The sequence below is a fragment of the Rhodnius prolixus genome, unplaced genomic scaffold, assembly GCF_049639745.1.
Source record: "Rhodnius prolixus isolate KJV_2025 unplaced genomic scaffold, Rpr scaffold_1, whole genome shotgun sequence".
In the NCBI taxonomy this organism is placed as follows: domain Eukaryota; kingdom Metazoa; phylum Arthropoda; class Insecta; order Hemiptera; family Reduviidae; genus Rhodnius; species Rhodnius prolixus.
In genome coordinates, this window is record NW_027411581.1 from 20,347,685 (window position 1) to 20,370,693 (window position 23,009).

General features: G+C 33.9%; 1 protein-coding gene across 3 annotated transcripts in view; it reads left to right on the forward strand.

Annotated features, from left to right (window-relative positions):
* vg (transcription factor vestigial) overlaps nt 1-23,009 on the forward strand; it is a 126,900-nt gene that overhangs the window by 81,427 nt on the left and 22,464 nt on the right. For all 3 annotated transcript variants that reach the window (XM_074133718.1, XM_074133710.1, XM_074133701.1), the window contains one exon: nt 16,194-16,371. In XM_074133718.1, the coding sequence (XP_073989819.1) occupies nt 16,194-16,371 (178 nt within the window). The remainder of the gene's footprint in view (nt 1-16,193; nt 16,372-23,009) is intronic.

Sequence of the window (23,009 nt, forward strand, 5' to 3'; positions counted from 1 at the left end):
CAGTAATAAGAATAAGTACAATTTCCTAAACTTAATTCTTATATTATTGAAATCTTTGTATATAAATAAGGTATGAGGCCTTCTAGCGGAGATAATGAATGATAAGCGAACATTCCGGAAACCACAGACAAAGTTCTATTAATCTTACTTGTCAGCACTTCCTCCCCAAAATGGTTCAGTTAGCTGACCGACTTCTGGGCCATTTAAATATCTTTACCGAAACTGCATCCTTCATTTTAAGAAGAACGCTTTGAATACTCAACAAATCGATGCCAAACACGTCTCATCATAATATCAACTATTTTTCTATTCTATTGGTTCGTAGGCTCTAGATGCAAAGCAGCTTTGAATCATTTATAGCAAAGTGGCTTCTAATAAATTTCTTCAAGTTCCGGAGTAGTGTCTTCAAAGTGACTCAACAGGAGGTCCATCACAAGATAAAGCCTTACTTTTTTATAAACAACTCGATTCTGGACATCTCTAAACCCAGCTTCAGTACGAACCGAAGTTTACTCGCACATTGCTCTTTCATGTTAGACACAAACTTTGGATACAATATCTCTTCTTTAATGCGTATGATGTTCTCGTATTAAAGCTAGTCATTCAGGCCTGACTGTTGTCTAGTCTAAAATCAGCAACAAACGTGGAGAGGTATAGCTAATGAGGCACATTACAAAACAGAGTACTAATTATTTATTTATAAGTAGGCAATTTTCACTTAAAATTGGTAACATTATATTCATTATTTTTCTTCTGTTAAAGAAATTTAACTTAATACAAACGGTGAAACCAACATTAATTAATGTTTGAATTAATGACTAGAAACAATTAATTTTTATTTACTTATTTAGTGCTTATAAAGATTTGGTCTCATAGCAAATTAAAAACAAAAATTAGATACAATAAACATAGTACAAACTACAGACTGTACAAAAAATAAACTAAGTTCTAATCACAAAATAAAAATAAAGAACTCTTTTGTCCAAAACTGAAAATTTTATAAACTTATCACAACGCAAATCATTATGTTATTCTTATGTTGAACATTATTATTAATTTATTTGCTTTATAGGACTCACGTCCTGTCTCAAATACAGTTGGGTACAGCATAAATTAATATTTTATTTATTTATTTATTTATTGTATTAGACATTAAGTCGTTACAATGGAATTGTGTTTACAAACAAAAACATAAAATAAAAGTACACTTTTAACTTAAACATATAAAGAATAACTAAAAATCGTTCTTTAAGAAATAAAATACTTAATATAAAAAACAAAACAAAAAAATAAAATAAAAGTAATACATTTTGCAATAACCATATTTATTTATTTATTTATTTTTTAAATTATATTTTTAATAACAAAAAAAACGCACAACTACTAATAATGAATACACTACTAAAATATAAATAAAATAAACAAAAATATAAGGTTAAGAAATAGAAAATAATAATAGAAATTCTCTTAATTTTAGGGAAAAATTCGTGTATTTGTACAACAGGAAAAGGCTTTCTTTGTTCTGATTCGTAACTACTCTCTCCATGCTAAGCTGGCCATCAAAAGCTTCCCTATAAAAATATCCTCTTGCCTCTGAAAACACAGGGCAAACGGCCACCATATGGGTGCCATCTTCCACCTCTTTGTTGCACAGCTTACAAACATTTTGACCACTAATTTTAAAACTTACATTGTCTATAGTAAATTTTGAAAAATGTTTGCCATTTAATCTTAGCTGAGCAAATAGGCGTTTATATTTTAGAGGAATATCCAACAGGAGATAAGGTTGGCACAATATTTCTTTAGGAATTATTGCATGCAAATGTTTACTATAATTAGAATTTCTTGCTCTGGCAAGATCTTCATTAAATAAATAAGCCCTATATCTATCAACGATAGAGTCTAGATCAGATTTACTAAAATTATTTGGCCACACAAAGGATGGAATGAATTTATTAATTAAAGTTCGCAATTGTGAGTACCAGTTGAATTTATGATTCATCCTTTCACTGTGAAGGTTCACCAATGTTGAAAAACAGATTTTTGGATACCTGGATCTGTCCATTTTTTCTATTTTTAACAACCAATTTAACGTCAATTTCAGAACAAACAGGCTTAAATGGACAACACCAGTTTCTAATCTTATTAGAAAATGAGGAGTACATTGGTTAACATTTAAGGTTCTTTTAATAAATCTACATTGTACAGCATAAATTAATACAAATATATACAAACACGGGCAAAAATAAAAGAAACACTTTGAATTGTCATTGAAATAAGCTCAAAGGAATTGCTCCTTTGTGGTATTTCATGGTATTTTTTAGGTCCTTGAAAATAAGTATAAAGATAAATAAAGCCAAAATAATTAAAAAATAAATAAAATACGAAACATAAATTAATTTTTTAACTTATTAACTCCTCTCTTAAACTGAAACATTCACACAGATAACAGAATACAGTTTTCATTACAGCTCTGAGTTAACACAAAAGGTAAATTGAAAGATGTTCTGTCCTTATAATTTACATGGATGCTAAAATATGTAGGACAAGCCATGAATATATGGTACAAATCCTCTTTTAGAACATTGCCGCATAAAAGGCAGTTACTGTTTAAATCTATTCTGTACGTGGTATTATGTTGAACATATTTATGTAGATAAATAATAGAGAAGCATTGTAATTACCGAGATAATCGATTACCAAAAATCTTAGATAATCGATTAAGAATTTCCTTAATTTAAGACAATTAATGAAAAATATCTGTATAAACTGTTCAATTTAGTTTCATCATTGATCACTAGCAAAGATTCGATTTTGTTTTGAGTGAGATATGTAACGATATATTTTGGTCTAAATGAGGGACAAAGAGGGCAAGTGATCAGGAAGCGCTGACAGGCAGACTAGAAACAATAAGACTCTGTTACTACTAAAAATCATTGAGCCTAATCTTGGGTCCAACAAATATTACTTGGTTTCAATGTTTGTCCTACTGTCCTTATTTAGTTCTTGATGGATAATAATTTAAAAGTGGTCTGTAATGAGAGAACGTTGCCTGCAGATCATTCCGCTAATTATCCAATGAACGCAGTAGTTTATAGTTAATTATAAAACATAAATTAATAATTACTTTGTGATCCTTTTGTCTAATTCCTTTCTTAACACCATTGTAAGTATAATTTTCTTTATTAATGAAATAGCAAGTGGAGTGGCCAAATCTCATAAGGTTACAAAAGTTTCTGCCCTATAAAAAAAGTGTTTGTGAATGAAATAAAATTTCTCAAGAATTGATTGATAATTTATTATCATTGAACCAAAGGATTGCTGGAATAGCTCCCTCTTTATGAACAGATATGGTGAAATCAGGTGTAAACGTCTATTTACGTGTTAATTATACTTACGTTTATGAACCGGTACACCTTTAACGACAGCTTTCAAACTGGGTATCAACTCGAGTGTTTTTTTTTCTTTTGCTCAACATTAACATCAAGTACAATTACTTTCAAATGTTGCTTGTCTTTCTTTGTTAGTTTCACTTAAAATGGGAGTTACTTTTCAGTTAAAAGATATAATTATTGATACATTTAAGAGGAATAACATTTAATGTTGCTTACAAACCTAACTAGCAGCGCCAGGAATGTTTACTTATTTATCTTAGTTAAATTCTGTAATACTTCTGTCTTTAAAAGAGAAACAATTGCAGAAGAAATGGTATTAAAGTATACTTGAACTAGTAAGACAACATTATTGTGTTTGATCAATGTTTAGCGGTTCTGTTTGAAGTAGATTTCATGTTTCAATGTCTAGTGAGCACAGGAAGGTTCTTATATTTTGAGTTTTAGGGACAGAGTACTACCACAGCCCTTTTTTTTTGTATTTCAGGATTTAATGATAATATCTTCGATCAAATCCAAAAATCACATTCTTAGCCATTTTGAAGTCTTTTGTGGCTGCGGTGCCGTGGGGCGTAGGTCCCGTCCCATCTATTATCTTATTTTATCTAGCCATTTTCTCACGGAGGAATACTTCGAGAAAATAGTCGCAAAGTGAAAAGATAATTTAGTACGTTAGCCAAAAGATCAATAAATTGATTTATTTGTTTATTTGATTGTATTTTTTGTGAAATGCATAACTATTTAATATTAACATGATGAAAAACTTGAATTGCTCATTCAACAATATCATTATAAAAGGCTCTAACAATATTTAAGGGACTTGAATGAATAGCCTTATTTCTAGATTTCTCATTTAAAATGAGTAACTCATTACATGAGAGTCTAAACTAAACAATATTTCCAACTCAACCAGCACACTCGCCTTCTATTTTAAATAAACGCCCTGACTTTCTGTACTTCTATAACGGTTTCCAGATGTAATCCTTCCCAAAAGAAGCAGTCATCTTGGACAAATTATTATATTATCTTATTCCTGTTACACATCTACCCAAAACCTCATCCTCAAATTCCTACATTAAGCAATGAACTAAAAGACTAGCGGATCATTTCTCCCAATTTGGGAACTAATACGATATCACTCTTACACTAATATAATCAGCTAACTCAATAACTAAATAATTATTGTAAATTATTGCTCAGTTATTTTCCTTGATTTTTAGTTAAGTATCTAATGTTGTTTGATTCTTAAAAACGTTAACTTAAATTGACATTAACGTTAACGTTAAATTCTTAACGTTAGCCAAAAGCTTCTTAGCGTCGATTAATTATTGTTTTCCCTTTTTGGCACAGGAACTCAAAGTTAATTGACTGTTCAAGCATTTTAATTATTGATTTGGATATAACTTGGATTGATTCTTAAATAAATAAAATATCGAGTTCTTATGTGGGATTATACACATAATTACTATAAAATACATGACAGTACTAGATACTTCTCTAACAATTTCTCTACTTTAAATCACTTAAACTACTGCAATATTGCGGAAAAGAACAAAAAATAAAAATAACTAGGATAGAAAAACGTTTGCTAATATGGTGTACAGTTATTTTTTATTATTTTGTCTTTGTAACTGTTATTGATGCACACTGCAAAACTTCTAACTTCCAACTAGGTGGTTCTCACATTTGCAATGAAAGTATTGTGAATTTCTTTTATTAGATCTTGTAGTTATTAAGTTTCCGTTTCATCGTGTAACTTTTTTATTAAGTTGTTTTATGAGCACATCAATGCTGCAGTTTGAAACTTCTTCATCTTCAACTTCTTCAACACTACATCGTGAAGCGGCGTAAGTTATTACAAATCTGAGTATAACCTTATATAAAAATATTTAATTGCTAACACTCAGGATTGACGGTCTATTGAATAGCGGAATTAGTCGTACAGTTAGGCGTTTTCATTTTCTAACCGTAAATGCTGCAATTTTAAATGGTTACCATTACTCCGTTTAACTTTAAAGGGTTGCAGTGGGTTAAGGTGCACTGAAGCGATGAGATTGGATGAGAAATTCGTTTGCATCTGCACAAATATTTATATCTGAGTTATGAGGAAGATCCGTAGTAAAGGTTGGTGAGGAGGGATTGCTGCTAGATGCGTTACACCGGCTTTCGATGTACGAGTGGTAGATAGTTTACTATAACAGCGATTACCTTGTTACCAGCGATTATCATGTTTGTAAAATGTTAACAGTAACTAAATAGTGATTTTTTAATATTTTTTATTAGGAACTGAAAAAATATTTTATACCAAGAACCCGTTTCATTTAGCGAAGTGGCTGATCGTGAGCGCAGTAAACGAGAATTTTTGTACCAAATTAAATGAATTTACCTAAAGAATTTTTTTTGTATTTTTTTGGCATTTGCTTTCGCCAAACAGCCAGCATCGTCTATGTATACAGCCAGTATCGTCTAGAACAGGTGTGGGCAATCTTTTTCTGTAAAGGGCCACATAGGGGTATTGGTTTATTACCGAGGGCCGCAAAAGGTTATTGGTTTATTACCGAGGGCCGCAGTATATATACTCGTATATATGTTTCTTTTTATATATATTTCTTTTTATATTTATTTCGGGTTTTTATTTATTAATTATAATACAGATTATTAATTAAAATGAAATTTATTAACAAATCAACAAAAAAACGGCATTAGTGACTTCTATGAAATTGCTTCATCATTTTTTCTATTAAAAGCCAGACGAAATGAAAATAATGCGATTGCAATCACATTTGTACATCAGTATAAAATAAATAACTAGAGAAGAAGGGAAAACACGCTTTGTGTCGGTGTAAAAATGGCGTACTAAAAGTCGAGTGATCATACAAAGAAAGAGCGCGGATTACGAATATAAGATTTGAACGCAGAGACAATAATTGTACTAGCAAAAATTACCTTTATTAACATAAAATTTGAAATATTTTAAGATTTAAATTTTTATTATTTGCCGTTTTGTGCCGCGGGCCGCAGGAAAATGTTAAAAGGGCCGCAAGCGACCCGCGGGCCGCACTTTGTCCACCCCTGGTCTAGAAACACTAGAATATCACTCACTCTCCATTCTTGCTTATAAATACATTCGCTTTACACATTCATCCCTCTACTACGTATATACAACTATTTACATAAACTACAACTAATGGATGGACCAGTAGGTACTCAATATTCCTGCCATCCTTATAGCTTAACCGAAATTAAAATCACGTAATCCTTCTCTAAACATTTTCTACCATTCATTCTAATCGGCTATAACTTTTAAATACATTCATATTTCTTTGCTAGCTATGCTAAAGATTTAAGCATATAGATGTTGGTGAAGAATATTATGTATTCGTAGCGAAATGGTGCATCTAAATACCTGTACAAGTCGACAAACATTCGTTTCCTTTCTACTTCAATATCATTGTTATATGTTTGAAATCCTCCTCCTCATTGCAATCTACGCAAAGAGGAGAGGACCTTTTGTTGATCGTGTGAAGATACGATCCGCACACCGCGTGGTTCGCTCTCAGCCTGCTTATTGTCGTAAGCCTAAAGATATTGTTCAATAAAAACTTTTGAGAATTAATTAATAACTAATGAACAATTCTGGTTGCAAATTTCGTAGAATACTAAAAATCCGCCATTCTCCCTGTTGAACTTAAACCAGTTTTTTGTACATTACTGTGTGTTGCGTTTATTTCTTGTATATCTCTTTTTCTGTCTCTATATGTATTTTGAACTTCTGTTAGTTAATGAAGATCTTAAAAAAGCGTTATCATCTAATAATTTGCCATGAGTGTTGATAAGAATAGACAAGTTCTTCGTTGGCTCAGATATCTGCCGTCCTAGATACTTTACTAGCGTCCTAGATTTACGCCATTAGCTGCTAGTTTAATCCTAAATATGATAAACTATGTGAGTTCATGTCTGCCACGCGAAGTCTTGGAATCTAGTCGACCTGGCTACCGTTAGATTTTCATCTAGAAGCTGGCGGTCAATTGATGGATACATTTTTTGATGGAGTGCGTATTGGTTCAACAACATTGGCCTGTAATAGTTTTATTATTGCTGACCATGATTGTAAATTTGTGATTATGTAATTATCATAAATGTTTAAACTTGTTTTTTAAAAGTCATTGTTAAATTAAACCACCTTGTTGCTAAGTTAACTAAGCTCATAAATTTGGTTCAGTGCTACATACTCTAATTAGCTCTCACCGATATAATATAACCTCCTTACATTTAACTCTAACACAAGTATAATATTTGTCTCTACAATCTTACTGTAAACACAGTGTCACTTTACTTATTATTTATCAATTTATTGTCTTGTTGCCATAGTAATAGCAGTTACAATATTTCTTTGCTTAAATATTAGACCGGTTTAATGCAAGTTCACTTTAATAAATAACTGCCGCCTATGTCTTGTACTTAGCACGGTTTTCTGGAATAAGTCAATGTTTGCTTCGATAGGGAAAAGAAATAAAAAAAACAGGATTGGAATCTGGACCCAAAGAAGAGAAAATATAAAGGCAGTATTGCGAGGACCCGAATTTATACCTCTTTGCCTGAGCCCAAAGTGTTATCACTGAATTTATGCAAAAACAAAATTGTATTTAATATTAAGAAGAAACTAATTTATTCTCAAAATTCCGCGATAATGAAAGCTCACTTTTCAAATCGAGCTCAAACTCAAGAAATGTAAATCATTCAAGTTTTAATCATTGAATTTGTTGATTTTCTGTTAAATTTGTTGAACTTATAAAGAAGGGATGAAGTTGACGATAGCTAACTATAAAGTCACCGTTCTAACCAACCGTTTCATAGATCTACGACCAACAAAAAAGAACAACATTTAATTACTGATTCCACCTGCTACTTGGTACTCTAGGAGGACTAAGAGTAACGACAGGGTTGATAACAGGGTCCGCTGGTAGTTTTGTGGTAGAGGACAGCCAGCACCAAGCCCCAGGTATTGTGTCCTTATAGATGCTAATCTCAGATCTCAAATCAATTACCTGGCCAAGCTTTCCCACGAGCCTAGCCTCTTTTATTGTTTTTAGACTGGTTAGACAGAGTAGCAAACCAATGTTTTATTCTTATCCAACCATTGGACTATCTATTTATCTAGTTTGGATCGCTTAAGAAATATATAACCAAAGATCAAGTTTGCCGGTAGCATGATATACAACTTCTGGTATTTCTATTCTATTGTCATTATGCACGCCCACTCGCAATGATGCTATTAATTTCTACGGAACTGTCAGGGTATTCTTTAATATCTCAATCTCTTTCTGGTAAATAAACATTTTCCTATTTTACTTTCCAAATATTTTTCTGCCTTAATTTAAGTGATGACTTCAACCAAGCGTTCTCCTGCTGATCCTTATTTGTCGGGTATTTAAATGATCTGTTTGATGGACTAGATGGCGAGCAATTATATGCTTGCATATTCCGATGACGTGGTCATGCTATCTGACTATATCAGATGATTCAGAACTTCGACAATGATATAAAATTTGAAATTTATATGTAAATTTGAAGAAGTTAACGTTCACACTAGAAAGAAAAATCCTCACCATTTTGAATTCTTCGCTTTCCTACGCCAAAAGCAAACTTACGCCACTTATAGCTCTTCTCACCACATTTATCAATACAATTCTTCCCCACTTGTTCTAAATTCCTCTAATTTTGCTTTCGTGGAGTGCATCGGACTAAATAACTAGCAGTAACTCAATATCCTTCTTGAAAACGATTCGATATTGCTTCTCAGAGAAACTCTGCGCAGAAAGAACACGTTATCACATCAATGAATAGATAATTTGCTGTCCAGCAAACTCTATTCACTCAACTGCTAACATCTACATAGAGAACAATTTAAAAACACTATAGCAGTGTCTACTTCTCTGCAAATCCAACAGTAGAAGAAAATCTACTCCTGAAATACCGTCTTTAGACTACCGATTTATTAGCGGTTAGGCTTATCCACCACGGGACTCGTCATTAATACAAAAAACTTCTTCCCCAAACGATTCAATCCTAATGCTTTGTTAATCAAAACTCAAATATGTCGGGACTAATTTCGAAACTTACTTCTATTTAAAAACAGTTAAGGAACAGGCGATAGTATGAACACAACATTACTTAATAATGCCTTTTCGAAGTGCGCGTCATGATACAACTTCATGGACTGTACGATTGCCGAACAACTTGCCTATAGCTACCATCTTTCTTACACCATTTAAAACTCAACCTCAAGAACAACATTCTATTTTGCGCAATCAAATGATACGTATCTATTACCCAAGTACATATACCACCTGAACGAAACAAATCAACGTCTTTTTATCTACCCAACCTCGCATAATGAAATGTTCTGGTGCCATCAAACTATTTCTGATCTTTATTTTTGACTTGGTAGCTCTCTGCTAACTACCTGGGCGATCCATTTTGTTGTGGGCACTACTACAATAGATCTTGAACCTCAAATTTTGCTTAAGCTGGCAGTCGGTGTATGATGTGTAGGTCTCTTTTGGAGGCTGTTCTACCTAGCTCTTACTACGTTACTCTAAAATCTTACCTAACTGTTATACAATTTCCGATCTTGCAAGGGATTTCTCAATATTCTATCTGCCCTGAAGATGCAGGAGAACCGCATGGAAGTGTGTACAAAAATATTTCAATGCATTGACAAACTGCTAAAATCCCGAGGGGATCTGGGATCTTTGGTTCCCTACGAGTAACAGTTTTGCTGTCACACCAATCCACAAAATATTCAGAGGGGGCTGCAGCCATAGTTTACATGCGTGCAACTGTTTGAGTTCAGCATACTCCCTGGAGACTTGAGGATATGTCACACAACCAAGCCACCACACAACAAATACGTGATGCCCACTTAAACAGGATGACCTTTTAGGCAGCTCGCTTGTTAGACCAAATCCACGGAATCTTAGCGATATTCGAGCAAAAGAAAAGATAATATTCTGACCTGAACTAGAGACTTGAAATAATTCCAGCTAAAACTGATGAGTATTTTACAAAGAAATACTCGCATTCAAGGTTTGTGGTGCACGTGTGTTCTCGTATTGCACAATAACAGACTAAACTTGGACAACTATAATACAGGAAAAAGGAAGACAGACTCTTTTTTCCTTTCTGTTTGAAGGAGAAACAGAACATTATTGTGAATGATATTTCTTTCTCAAACACTTTACTTGATTGCCTTAACGTCATTAATGAGTTCAACGTAAATACTTTATTGCAATTCCTTTATCTTTTACACCTGCAATGATATTAATTAAGCGCAAGTATTTTAACAATGATTGGGAAATTATTTTGTATTGTTAATTTCAAACTTAGGCAAACAGAAGCCTACTTTGGATCAGTCCGCTTCACGATTTTTTAATTATTCAAATTATCTACATTTTTTATTATCCTCCATATCGGCGGTGATATTAATGAACTTTAGAGTTAAATTCATCTTTACTGAAATAAAATCTGTTCCATTTCTAATTAAATCAATGCTTATTAATATATCAAATATATTAATCTTATATTTATCATTTTTTCAATTAATACAGCCAAAACAATTTATCTGTTTCACTGGAAAGCTACTTCTCAGGATGATAAAATATTTAAGTGAACTCTGGTTTTAGTTGAAATGAATATAGATATTCATAAGCGCATTAAGAGAAACTAAACTTGCTTCTGCTTAGAAATTAACAATTATTAGCTACTCTGAAAGATGTAGTCAATTCGAGGGCTCACTAGAAAATGGAACATCCCTATTACAGGCTAATTTACTGTATTTATCAGATAATGTTAATAGTTAAGTTTAAGATACATCCCACGTCCACGAACCTTAATTTGGTAGTGGATGTTAAGTCCTGCCTCTAATGAATAGGCGATTAATTTAATTTTAAATAAAAGCCTTGCAGCGCTGAATCATGATGAGAAATATTTTTGATTTTTAATGATTCTAACCAAAATTGACGTCTCGGAGAGAGGATTGTGTCACAGACAAGCCGCGTGTTTCCTTCGGGTTAGCGCCTAGTTTTCCCATCCGTTCTGGGAGGACCGTAAATGTGCGCTTCCTTAGCTTAGCACTTATAGCACCCTTTCATTGAGGTGTTACTTTCCCTGTTTTCCCAGTATATTCATGTATATATAATTAATTGCCTAAAATTAAGGATATTCTTAATCGAAAATTGAAGTTCTAAGATTTTTGTTACTGGATTATCAAGGTAATTGCGATGCTTCTCTATTATTTATGAACATAAATATGTTCAACATAAGAATACATGATGATTGCAAGGTGTATAAGTTTATAAACTTTACAATAGTGCCAATATTAAAGTAAAACCATGGCAGTTTTTTTCGAAAGTCATCTTTGTCTTTTACATGAGAATGTCAGCATAGTTGTCGATTTTAATTCCATTGAAGACGTTCACCAGCTCTGAACTTGGCCGCTATCTTCTATCCCCGGTTTGAGTTCTTCAATGCTTTTTGTTTTACAATCCGAAGCTCGTATTGCTTTGCACATCTTCAAATTTATGCGCAGATAATTGCAGGTGTTCTTCATATCTGCGCCCAGTTAAATTCTGGCCTTAGAAAAATAGGAAGTTATTAATATTGGCGCCATTGCAAAGAAAGTCTGTTCTATGTTTGTCACTTTTATAGATAGATCATTCCATATAAAATGGGCTCAAATGAAATAAATTAAACAAAGTGCATCACAGAACTCATTTATATTCAGTAAGACTGGCTTTAAAAAACTTAATTCACTTAAATTAAAAGCAGTTCTCGATATAACAATAAATTGGCAAACCCTTAACTAATCTTTGCCCAACCATTACACGGCTTTGCCGTATTCAAACGAACTTTTCTGTTTACTTTTCAAGTATTTTACTAAAAAATTTGCATTATATACTTAAGATTCAAAATATTTGGTATCCACTGACTAGAAAGAAAATAAAGCATGTTTATTTTGGTAAGAACAGTTCAAGCTAGAATCAATAAACGTGATTATTATTTTTAGTATTGAGGTTTTAAATCTACATTATGCGTAAACATACATGTATGTGTATAGGCAAACAATAGTATAAAAAGATATTTTTATTGATAATAATAGTGGCTGATTAATAAATAGAGGTGATAACGGTAGAATCAGGGCAGTAGCTGGTTAGTCGGTAGCAAGGTCGCCGTCCTCCTCCATCTGAATCCCAACGCCTCCAAGAATTCAAACAATGGCTGCAGGAATTCCCTGGTATTGAACACCACTATCCACTGTTGATATAGTTTATTGCCCTGGACTTCACTCTATTGCATTTCTATGTTAGTGAAATTCATTTCCCTGATTGTCTATTTCAATTTTACTATAACTAACTCACAACAAACACAAAAATAATCATTAGACTTTGTCACAATTTTTTGTTAAAACAAATGGACTAAGTAAAAAAAAACATAAGATTTCGATTACTTTTTCTTATCTCTGTTTAGTCTAACAATTTAAGTACAACTAAATCAAAATTTGTTTAAATCCATAATTAGAAAAAACAAAAACTCCTGCCTTTTATTTCAGTAACTATTAATCAAAAAACATATCTCAGAATCTTACAATAAATAAAAATCAATCGAACAAACTAAATTCACCTATTTTTCATGTAAAGTTACTTTATTATTTCATTTTACAAAGTACCTCCCAGCCTTCGAACATTTTCCAATAGACCTAAAGGGAAGTTTTTAATATCAGTTGCTAAAAGTGTCAGATTGTTTATAATTTCAATATCCTGAATAAGATTATTAAGTTCAAGCGATTACTTCCTCTTCTGTTCAAATAGTGCAGCTAAAGTTATCGTCATGCTTTAGCAATTGCAGCAGATCTTTGAAGTAAGGTCATGTTAATTGTAAGATTTGTTGCTGTTATCGCAGTCCAAAAGCCAGCCTGCCAATAAAGCACCGAAGTTCACGATTTTTCAGCTCAAAAGTACTTTTGGAATTCTTCAGATTCTTCGAGGATTGGACGGAAGGCCGACGCCACCTAGATCCAGAGGGTCTATTGTACTTTGGCCTTCTTATCTAAGTAAGAGTAATAAAGTCACGTTTTGATCGGCGCCAGGATATGTTGGCGTTGCTGGAAATGATGAGCTCTACATCCTGGCAAGCCAAGACACTCCATTCCACTTATCAGGCCCGGACACTGTGGTGGGATAACCAAAGGCTACTCCACGAGAAGCTCAGAAAGTAGAAGCTAGGCTCTGAAGTGTTTACCTAGCTCGGAGACAATCGAAATTCAGCCTGGGCAAATGCTTCAATTTAAACAAAAATAGGCGGATTTTTGATGTCTGAGTTTCTCTAAGGATTCCTTATTGTCCTTTCGAAAGACAATACAAACAGCTGGTCTTCAAACTTGCTGGTGCTTGCAGATTCTGCTCCAAGATAAAGGAGACTCCAATACACCTTTTAAAACCAACTATGAAGTCATCATTCAAGAAATGCTACATTACTTTATGCTATATCAGCATTATTTACAAACTGTTTAGGTGTTATTAAGAAGAATTCGAAGTTATTCGAAATTCTGAGCTTAAAGGAAATTATGTTTGAACTTTGTAAATGATAGAATGAGGAAGTTGCTCACGCCAGATGTTTATATTGATTTCAAAATTCTAATTGATTTGAAGCAAAATATCTCTTCATTAAAATATTTCCTTCAAAATTGGGTCCCAACCGAAGAAATTAAGAAGAAAAAAACGAATACAAGAAGAGTGAAGTTTGTTACTTAGTATATAATATATACTATGGTGTATATGAAGGCAGTGTTAGTGGTTGGTAAAAGTATTTGTATGGTTGCAGCGGCGGTCTACAATTTTCGTTCTCCAGCGGGTCGACTGCAATTATTTTGGAATGTGGACTTTTTCTTCTTCTTTTTCTTTTCTTCCAAGAGAGCGAATGTCCGCCATTGCTGTGGAGAACAATTTACCCTTCTGCGCAGCGGTGAGAGGGGAACGAGGCAGTTGTGCAGGATATATAGCCAACAGTTGCTTCTCATGGGGCATTAAACTAACAACTGTAGGCAATGCGAGCCGCTCGATATTACATTAGAGTGCATCTCTGCTCCAGAGAGAGAGATCTGGCTCGGCATATCCCTAAAGATCCCGCCGATAGAACTCCCTCAACCTACAATCACACACTTGTATAATATAGAATTTCTTTTTTATAATCTTATTCTAGTTTAACTCATTTGATTTTATCGATATAATAAAATACATTTTAAATACATATTTGCTCCAATGTCATCTAAGTGACATCGTGTACATTATGGTCCTAAATTGTAAGCCTTCGCATTCCATCTCTACTACATTGCAATTAATAAAAATTTGTGCGTACATTGCTCAATAAATTTAATAAACTGCTCACTTCCATTTCTACATCAAGATCTTAAAGCAAAGTTGCGGAAAAGTTAAGCTTTTTTAGTTTTTGTTTACAACAAGGGAATTTAGGCGCCAGAATTGAAAGCCGTCTCAGAGCTACGGGACCGAGAATAACAATCCTTCACTCTTTCAGGATTCAACTAAGACTCAACTGATCTTTAGAGAGGTTATTAGATTTCCTAGGAAAGACCATTCTGTGACGAGGGCGCTTTCGGGTTCAAAATAAATGTATAATTTTTTTTCATTTAAGAACTACTGATTTCATTTAGTCGAATTTTTAGTAAGATCGTTTCTGAAGATATGTAAGCTGCCACAATAATTTAGACAAAATGGCTGTTTTTAAGTTATTTAACGCTCCTCTCTTCAGACTAATTGATGAGGTTTTTTTTCTGGTGTTTTCAAACGCTAAACCGATTGCACATTATATTGATTTAGTTACAAGAAATTTCTTTGAGGAAAACGAAGACGAAAATGGTTCATTTTCTCAGATGCAAAGTTATGCTGCTAACGATTAGTATGTGCATAGAAGAATACAAATTAAAATAAGTAAATAGTACTGCTGCAGTTCGCTATTATTTTATTTTAATGGTAATTTTTTCCGGATTTGAATGATCCTAGGAAGTTCTCGTCCTCCTTAATGTACCGTCGCCATTCTGCTCTATTTTGTGCAGCCACTGTCCAATTCCAGCAAGCTTCTTGCAACTGCCATAATACCATCTGCCTATCTCTACCTTGGTCGCCGGCTCATCCGTTACCGAAGAGTATTCCTTCTAAATACCTTTCTTGGTACTCAGTCTCTTGTCATTTTGGCCGGCGAACACAAGCTTGCCTCGCTAATAGAACAGTGTTTTGGGGAGCTAGCATCTCGTTTGACAATAAATTAGATTCTTCAACAAGCCGGAATAGCATTTATTGCCTGCTGCTACTGTTGTCCGTCGAATATCTGCAATGACGGATCAGACTTGTTTCATTGTGGCCGGCCTTCGTGTACACATTTACTAAGTCTTTTCTTTATTTATGACTAAGCCCATTGCTGAAGGGGGCTGTTAGCCGATCTACTAACAAAGGAGTATCTACAAAGGCGTAGCCGTGCACCTGAACAAACTCAAAAAGAAAACTGCCCTTAGCTCATAGCTTGCCTCTCTAATTACTTTTTCAAAGGTCAAACTGAAAGCAAGCTTGCTATGAAATCCTCTTGCCTTGATCCTTTTGTAGAAGTATTCTTGTAATTCTGTTCTAAGTTGAATAAATTTTTAGTATTAAATTGCTACATGTTTTACAAATAAATTATAATGAATTTTTCACAACTATTACAATGTATTTTTATTCTATTATTTTCCAGACTGGTCACCAATGACTTCGCGCAATTTCCCGCCCTCATTCTGGAACAGCAACTCTAGCAGCAGTTCGAGTAGTGCGGGCGAGCCAACAGGGTACCATGGAGCGGAGCCCAGTATGTACCACTGTGCCACGACCTCAGAACCCTGGCACTCACATTATCAACAGTACCATCACCACAGGTAATTAACTGAAAGAATTATTTATTATTATTTATTAATTATTTCTTTATTCAAAGTGCATGAAAAAATTCACTGCTTATTTGAGGCTTCTGTGAAATTTTTGAAGAAGCTATAAAGAGTTTCTAAAAGAAACTATTACGCTGAAATCCCTCATAATTATAGCTAATCGAGTAATTATACCAAACAAGATACGTCGACTGGAGTCGACTGGAGTGGATGGTTGACGAGGGAAGATATGCTCCAGTGTCCCTTGGCTCCATACTACTTCCCGATGGAAGCAGTAAAGGATATAACGAGGGAGGAGGAGGTGCCACCCGAGTACGAGGGGCTTTAAAGTGATGAGATGGCGCTAATGACCAAGTTGTCGGTACGCCGGATAGTGTCATTATTATTAGAAGAGCATCATCATAGCCATAACGGAGTGGATTTTTTTTTCCTTTTTGTTTTATGAATGGAAACTAATACCCAGAATCTCAAGTCTTTTCTTCACCAGATCAAGAGGGTTAGCTATCATTATCTGCAGGTATCTAAGCTGCTGCTTAAAAAAATGTACGCTGGAGAAGAAAGCTTGCGTTGCGTTGTTAGATCGTTTCAACACCCCAAGAGGAAATATAGTGTCGGCGACACAAAGGCTAGTGGAAAGAATTTAAAACCATTAGTTCCTTGTTCACCCACAAAACTAATGTCAAAAACAATAGAAAAACTACTCAGATAAAGGGAAAAACTCCTCACGCAGAATTTGAGGTAGAAGAAAAAGTGATATGGAGAAAGAAATTGAAGCCCAGGTCATAGTAAAATGAGCATCATCACCATCTCTGAGACATTGGCCAGCAGAAATTGTGGTCCAATACCCTAAAATACATAAAACCTCAGGATAGGCAACTTACTCCAGAAATTTATGGTTTCTTCGACAAAAGCGCGGTAATGGAAGTTGAAAGCAAGCAACCAAGTATAGAAAAACCAGGTCAGACGAACCAGGACTCTTATCGTTGACAGAAGGCGGCGTCGGGGGCAGCTCCTACAGCTACATGCGCAGGTTGTTATTAAAGCATTAAAATGTAGTAATAATTAGTTGTTGTTCTCTTAAAATAACTCCTACAACAAAGAAGCTCTCAGACTATTCATATTTATGACATACCTTGATAGAAAATACTATTTATACCAGGGAAGAAGAGGTAATTAATTAATCAATTTTAATGAAGTTGGTAAAAGAAGTTCAACAAGTCCAAAGAGCCAGGAAGTGATTAGATCCTGATATTCATAATAAAAAAAAAGAAGTAAAATACTAACTATTAATCTCAATATCTTTTAATTATTAAAATATATAATGAGAATATTTAAACAAAAAAACTATCGTAAAAAACATTAAATAAAAAAGTTCACAATAGTTTTTCCACTATTCATTAACTTCTAAAGTTGTGTGTTTGTAATTTAAAACTAAATTGGATGTCAATTGATCATTAAGTTAAAATAGTTGAGTTTCCATATAAGTTCTCTAAGATAGTTGCAAGTAGATATATTGCTGATTGCAGGTTGAATAAAGTTGTCCCTCTCAGCTTCCAATTTATAATAATTACTAATGTAAAAAGATGGTTCATTAACTTCTGATTGCAGAATTGAATTGATTCCTTTTTCATTAATATGTTTAAAATACATTGGAGTTGCTGCTTTTGGTTGAATTTTCTCTAAAATTACTCTTTTTCAATTAAACACCTGAACTCATGAGAGTAAATAAATATTTTTTTTAATAATTTGGGACTTTAGGGTGTCGCGAAGTTAAAAATTCTCTAATTGCCTCTAATACCTGAAGGAAGTGCGCCATGTCCACTTGTATATTCTTTGTACAAAGCAGACATCCCAGTTCATCTCAGCAACATTTGCATACGACTCAGAAATCTTATCATCGCATTCTCACACACAATCTAACATACATTCATTTACACCTAAATTCACAAGTTGCCTAACCCTGGCAAGTTTATCTAAATGCGTAAAGAGTACATACGACATTTACTCTAAGAGAAGATTCGAATCTAACTACGAGGTGTGGCTATTAAATAACGAGACTGATGCTGCTACAGAAGAACTATGCATGCGCCAAATCCTAACGACCGATAGCTGTGCAGCGTAAAGCCTTCTCTTACGATTGCAGCGTCTCACGGTGTTTGTAGAGAAATCTGTCTGACCGGAATCGTCGTTTGTGTAAGAGGTATTAGTTTCGTTTTGCCGAAAACATGATACTACACATATAGTAGTCGTGAAATTTCACATGAATCTTGGTAAAACCGCTACTGAAACTTATCTTTTATTAAAAGAAGTTTATGGCGATGAATGTTGATCAAGTGCTCGAGTTTTTGAGTGGTTCAAGCGCTTCCAAGATGGCCGAGAAGACGTTGGAGATGATGAACGCCCAGATAGCCCTTCCACGTCCAAAACGGATGAAAATATCGATTATAATTAATCAACATTACTACCGTGAGGTACTTGCTCAACTCCGTGAAAGAGTAAGAAAAAAAACGACCCGATTTCTGGAAGAACCAGTCATGGGTTCTCCATCAAGACAACGCGCCGGCTCACACTGCATTGTCTGTCAAGATGTTTCTAGCCAAGTACATTATCCCAGTTTTAGGCCATCCGCCTTATTCGCCTGATTTGGCCCCATAAGACTTTTATCCCCAAAGTCAAATCTGCGTTAAAAGGAACTCAATTTCAGTCCGTTGAAGTTGCGAAAGAAAAAGCGGTACGCGTCATGCAGGAGCTCACAGAAAAAGACTTCCAGCACTGTTTCGAACAATGGTAAATTCGCATGGAGAGATGTAGGGATAGGGGAGGGGTGTATATTGAAGGTGATAGTAACTAAATTTAAAATAAAATGTTTTATAGCAATAGTCGCGTTATTTAATAGCCACACCTCGTATATCGTTAAATAGTGAACTACTAATGTACACAAATACTGTACCGCTAACCAGGGGATGACACTGGACCTTTGTTTAACTCGGAAGAAACCTATACACAACAAACAACGAGAATTGAAACGATTTAGAAGACTGAAGGATGAAGATCAATTATTTTCCTTTACTAAAAAAATTAATAATCTACAAGATACAACAATATATAAGATAAAAGATACATGATTTTGGGGAATGTTGAGGTGCGGTCAATAAATTCACAAACATATTCCTTTCTACATTCCAACGTTTCGGTAAATAGATTACCTTCTTCAGGGTATTGTAAAATTTGTGGAGTTTAATGTTAAGCTATACGATATTATCATAATTGTTATGATAATGTGATATGAGATAATTGGTTGAGTTGAACCTAGCGAGGAATAGCCTCTTGTTCCAAAAATTCTATGATCCTATTCTAAACACAAGACTCAAGACAATAATCTTTCTCTCTCAAGAGGGACTCCCACCTTCTAAGATGTAAAGAAAATTCAGTAGAATAGAATCCTTAAAACGGGGAATAAGCTCAGAGTCACTGCGACCCACAAAGACCTTCCTTAGTTTAGAGCTCAGAAACACCAATGGTTCAAACCAAATACGCAAGCCCAAAGCACATAAAGCTATCTGACAGCATTGCTCAACGTCGTAGGTATTTCACAGGCTTAAGCAGAAGATCTCCTCTAATTTCTTCCAGGCATCAAGGACAACTTGAAAACTTATCCTTCATATAATCATGACTACCTCAAAAAATTCGCAAAGTTGTTCACCCTGTGAAGTAGTTTAAAATAGTTATCTACTTCACGCTGCTGGCAGGTGGTTATTTAATTTTCTTAAGAGTAACTCATAACTGAATTCTTTACGTTATCAGCTGAATATTCCGAGTACTTTCACCTTCTCAACTACAAAAGAATATTAATGAAAATTAAAAATTTCTTATATTTAAGTAGAGAATAATATTACAATTATTCTAAAGATAAGGTATAGTGGGCACGATACATGCAAACTATGAATGAACTTAAACACGCCACGATTTATAATTATTTTATGCATAAAATATTTTATCACATTTTTTGTTTCATTTGTTTAAAAATATTATTGCTTTGTTTCTGTGGTCTTGTTCATGAATATCATTATATTTTTGCTATAATTAATGAGAGTTACTCTTAAGAAGCTAATTTACCACTAACATTTGAGATGTATTGACCAATAATAAGTAGGCACCCCTAAGTAGGCACCGCTATTGAGATGCAGCTTCACAAAAAGTGCCGCAACATGGAGAGATAGCTGGCTACAAACAATTCGGCTTCTTTCTAACAGAGTTAAACAAATGACGTGCGAAACCACGTTTTGTTTTCGTTTTTTTATTTCTTTTTTCTTTTTTACTGTCGATTGTTTGTTACTTGTGCTCGCTTCTCTACAAAGACTTCAAAACAATACAATTACTTCAGTCCTTTGTATCATTTAATTTCAGACTATTAATTTCTATCAATCGTTTACAAAACTTGAATTAAATTTTAATGAAGCTTTTAAATATACGAGTATATTATGTATATTTAATAAACAATATACAATATCGTACAATACAATAATTGCCATCAAACAAAAGTTAGTACGGTCAAGCTAACTACGCTGTAACACTTGTATCAAGAAGAGGTCCAGTGATGACACTTCCGGTGTAGTTCTGGAATTCAATCTCTTTAAATTATTTGTGTGACACTTCCTTTTTAGTATCCATATAGTTCTAAGTTTGAGTTGAAAGTATTGTGGATTATCTATCGCGGTACTACCTGAATTTAGTTTCGATTGTGTCGGACACAAACGATAAGTCTTGGTAAATTTTATAAGGTGAGTTTTGAGATACAGAATCGTATGTTAGTTATGTGCTATAGTAGGTTTTGGGAACATTGTATAATCTGATCAGTTACGGTGGTTTTGACTAGAAAAACAATCTCTCTAGTCGAAACTACATAGATCAAATTATTGTGTAAATCTGTACCAAATTGTAAAAGTGTCCCTTGTCTATTCCATCCTTAAAATCTTAGAGGTCTAGCTCGAGGTTCCAGTCGACGTTCTAAATGAGGCCTAAGTGACAGTTTTTGTGCGGGGAAAGAGTATGTTCGGTCAGAGTAGACTGTTGGGTAAGGCAAAGGAACAGACCAACAGAGTAATTGTCTCTAGTTGGCCTTCAACCAATTATTTCTATTGTTTTATTTATTTTTTTTATAATTTGCTATAAACCAAATTATCGTCAAGGTATTTTTGTAAGATAGTAGTTAGAATAATGTACCTACTTTGCTCGTTGCGTAAGGATATCAATATCTACTGCAACTATTGTTAAATTATGAGAGTCATTGAGCAACATAAGTTGATATTTCTTAAAAGAAGGCTGTGGAAAGCCTTAAGTATTGCCGATATTTGGGAAGATCTCTGATGATGGCCCAATAAAATAGAATACTCGAGAGTAAATGCTGTTTTTTACTAGGACATACAATCTAATTCAAGTATTTAAACGTATTTGGAACTCTACATTAATTGAATATAATAATTACTTTCGGAAACTTCTAAACCAATTAAACTGGGAAGCCATGCCTCCTTGTCTTCTGCTACTTCTTTCACTCTCCATCTCGGTCTTTCATTTAATTTAATATTCGTCAATACTGGAGGTCATTGGCACCCGGAGAGACTTTTCCAAGCCTGCTGGCCTCCGGACCGTAAACTCTCGCTACACTCGTAACTAATTACCGGTCAATGAGATGTAAGTTCCTCGGTAGGAAAGAAATGTAAGGTCCAGCAGCTGGATTCGAACTCTGGATCTCCGCAAAGGGAATCCAGTGCGTTAACCATTGAGCTATTTCCTGATTTATTATCATTACTAATATCCTTACTCTTCGATTATCCAGACCCTACTGATGTAAGAGCTATTAAACTAAAGAAAATACTAAAATTACTTGTAAATAACAGTGAGTCGCTGTTTCGTTAGTTTGATTAATCAAAAACCTAGCAATCAAGGCAATATACAATTCCAACCTCAACAAATATTTGTTAAAAGTTGTAACGAATATTTTTCATCTGTTTTTTATACAATTGTAGCATCACTAAACATGAACAAATACATCTCCCACAACCTCCACCAATTTTAAAAATACACTTTTGCGTTCTTAAGATAAAAACTAATTCGATAACCGTTTCAACCAGCTCGTTTACAACCAGTTTCAGTCAGCTCAGTCTAAGTATTAGATTATCCTGTTTGTTGGGCCTATAATTAAGGATAATAGAATATAGAATATTTAATCGGCTAAAATTTAGGGAAAATTAGTTTTTTCTGAATTTTTTTTTCTTTGTTATTGGTTTCTTGAGCTAGCAAATCAGCCCTTTACATTCTTCTTTAGTATATTGAATGTTTTAGAATTATCTTGTTGTTTGTTATGATTTCAAAGAGCTCTGTGTAAATGCTGCCATCATCAGCTGCCAGAATAGTATTTAAATTGGCAGGTAACGGACATCCAGTCGCTATCACAGCCCTCCACAAACGTTTCAAATTAGGTTTATAAATTAAATTATAATTTTTAAAAATTACTAGCCAAGAATGAGCAAAAATCTTTCTTTAAACTAGTATAATTCTTATAAGACCTTTTGTTATGAGAATATTTCTTGTGTTAGTCATAATGTTTAGTTAAAAAAAGTAATAATATATGG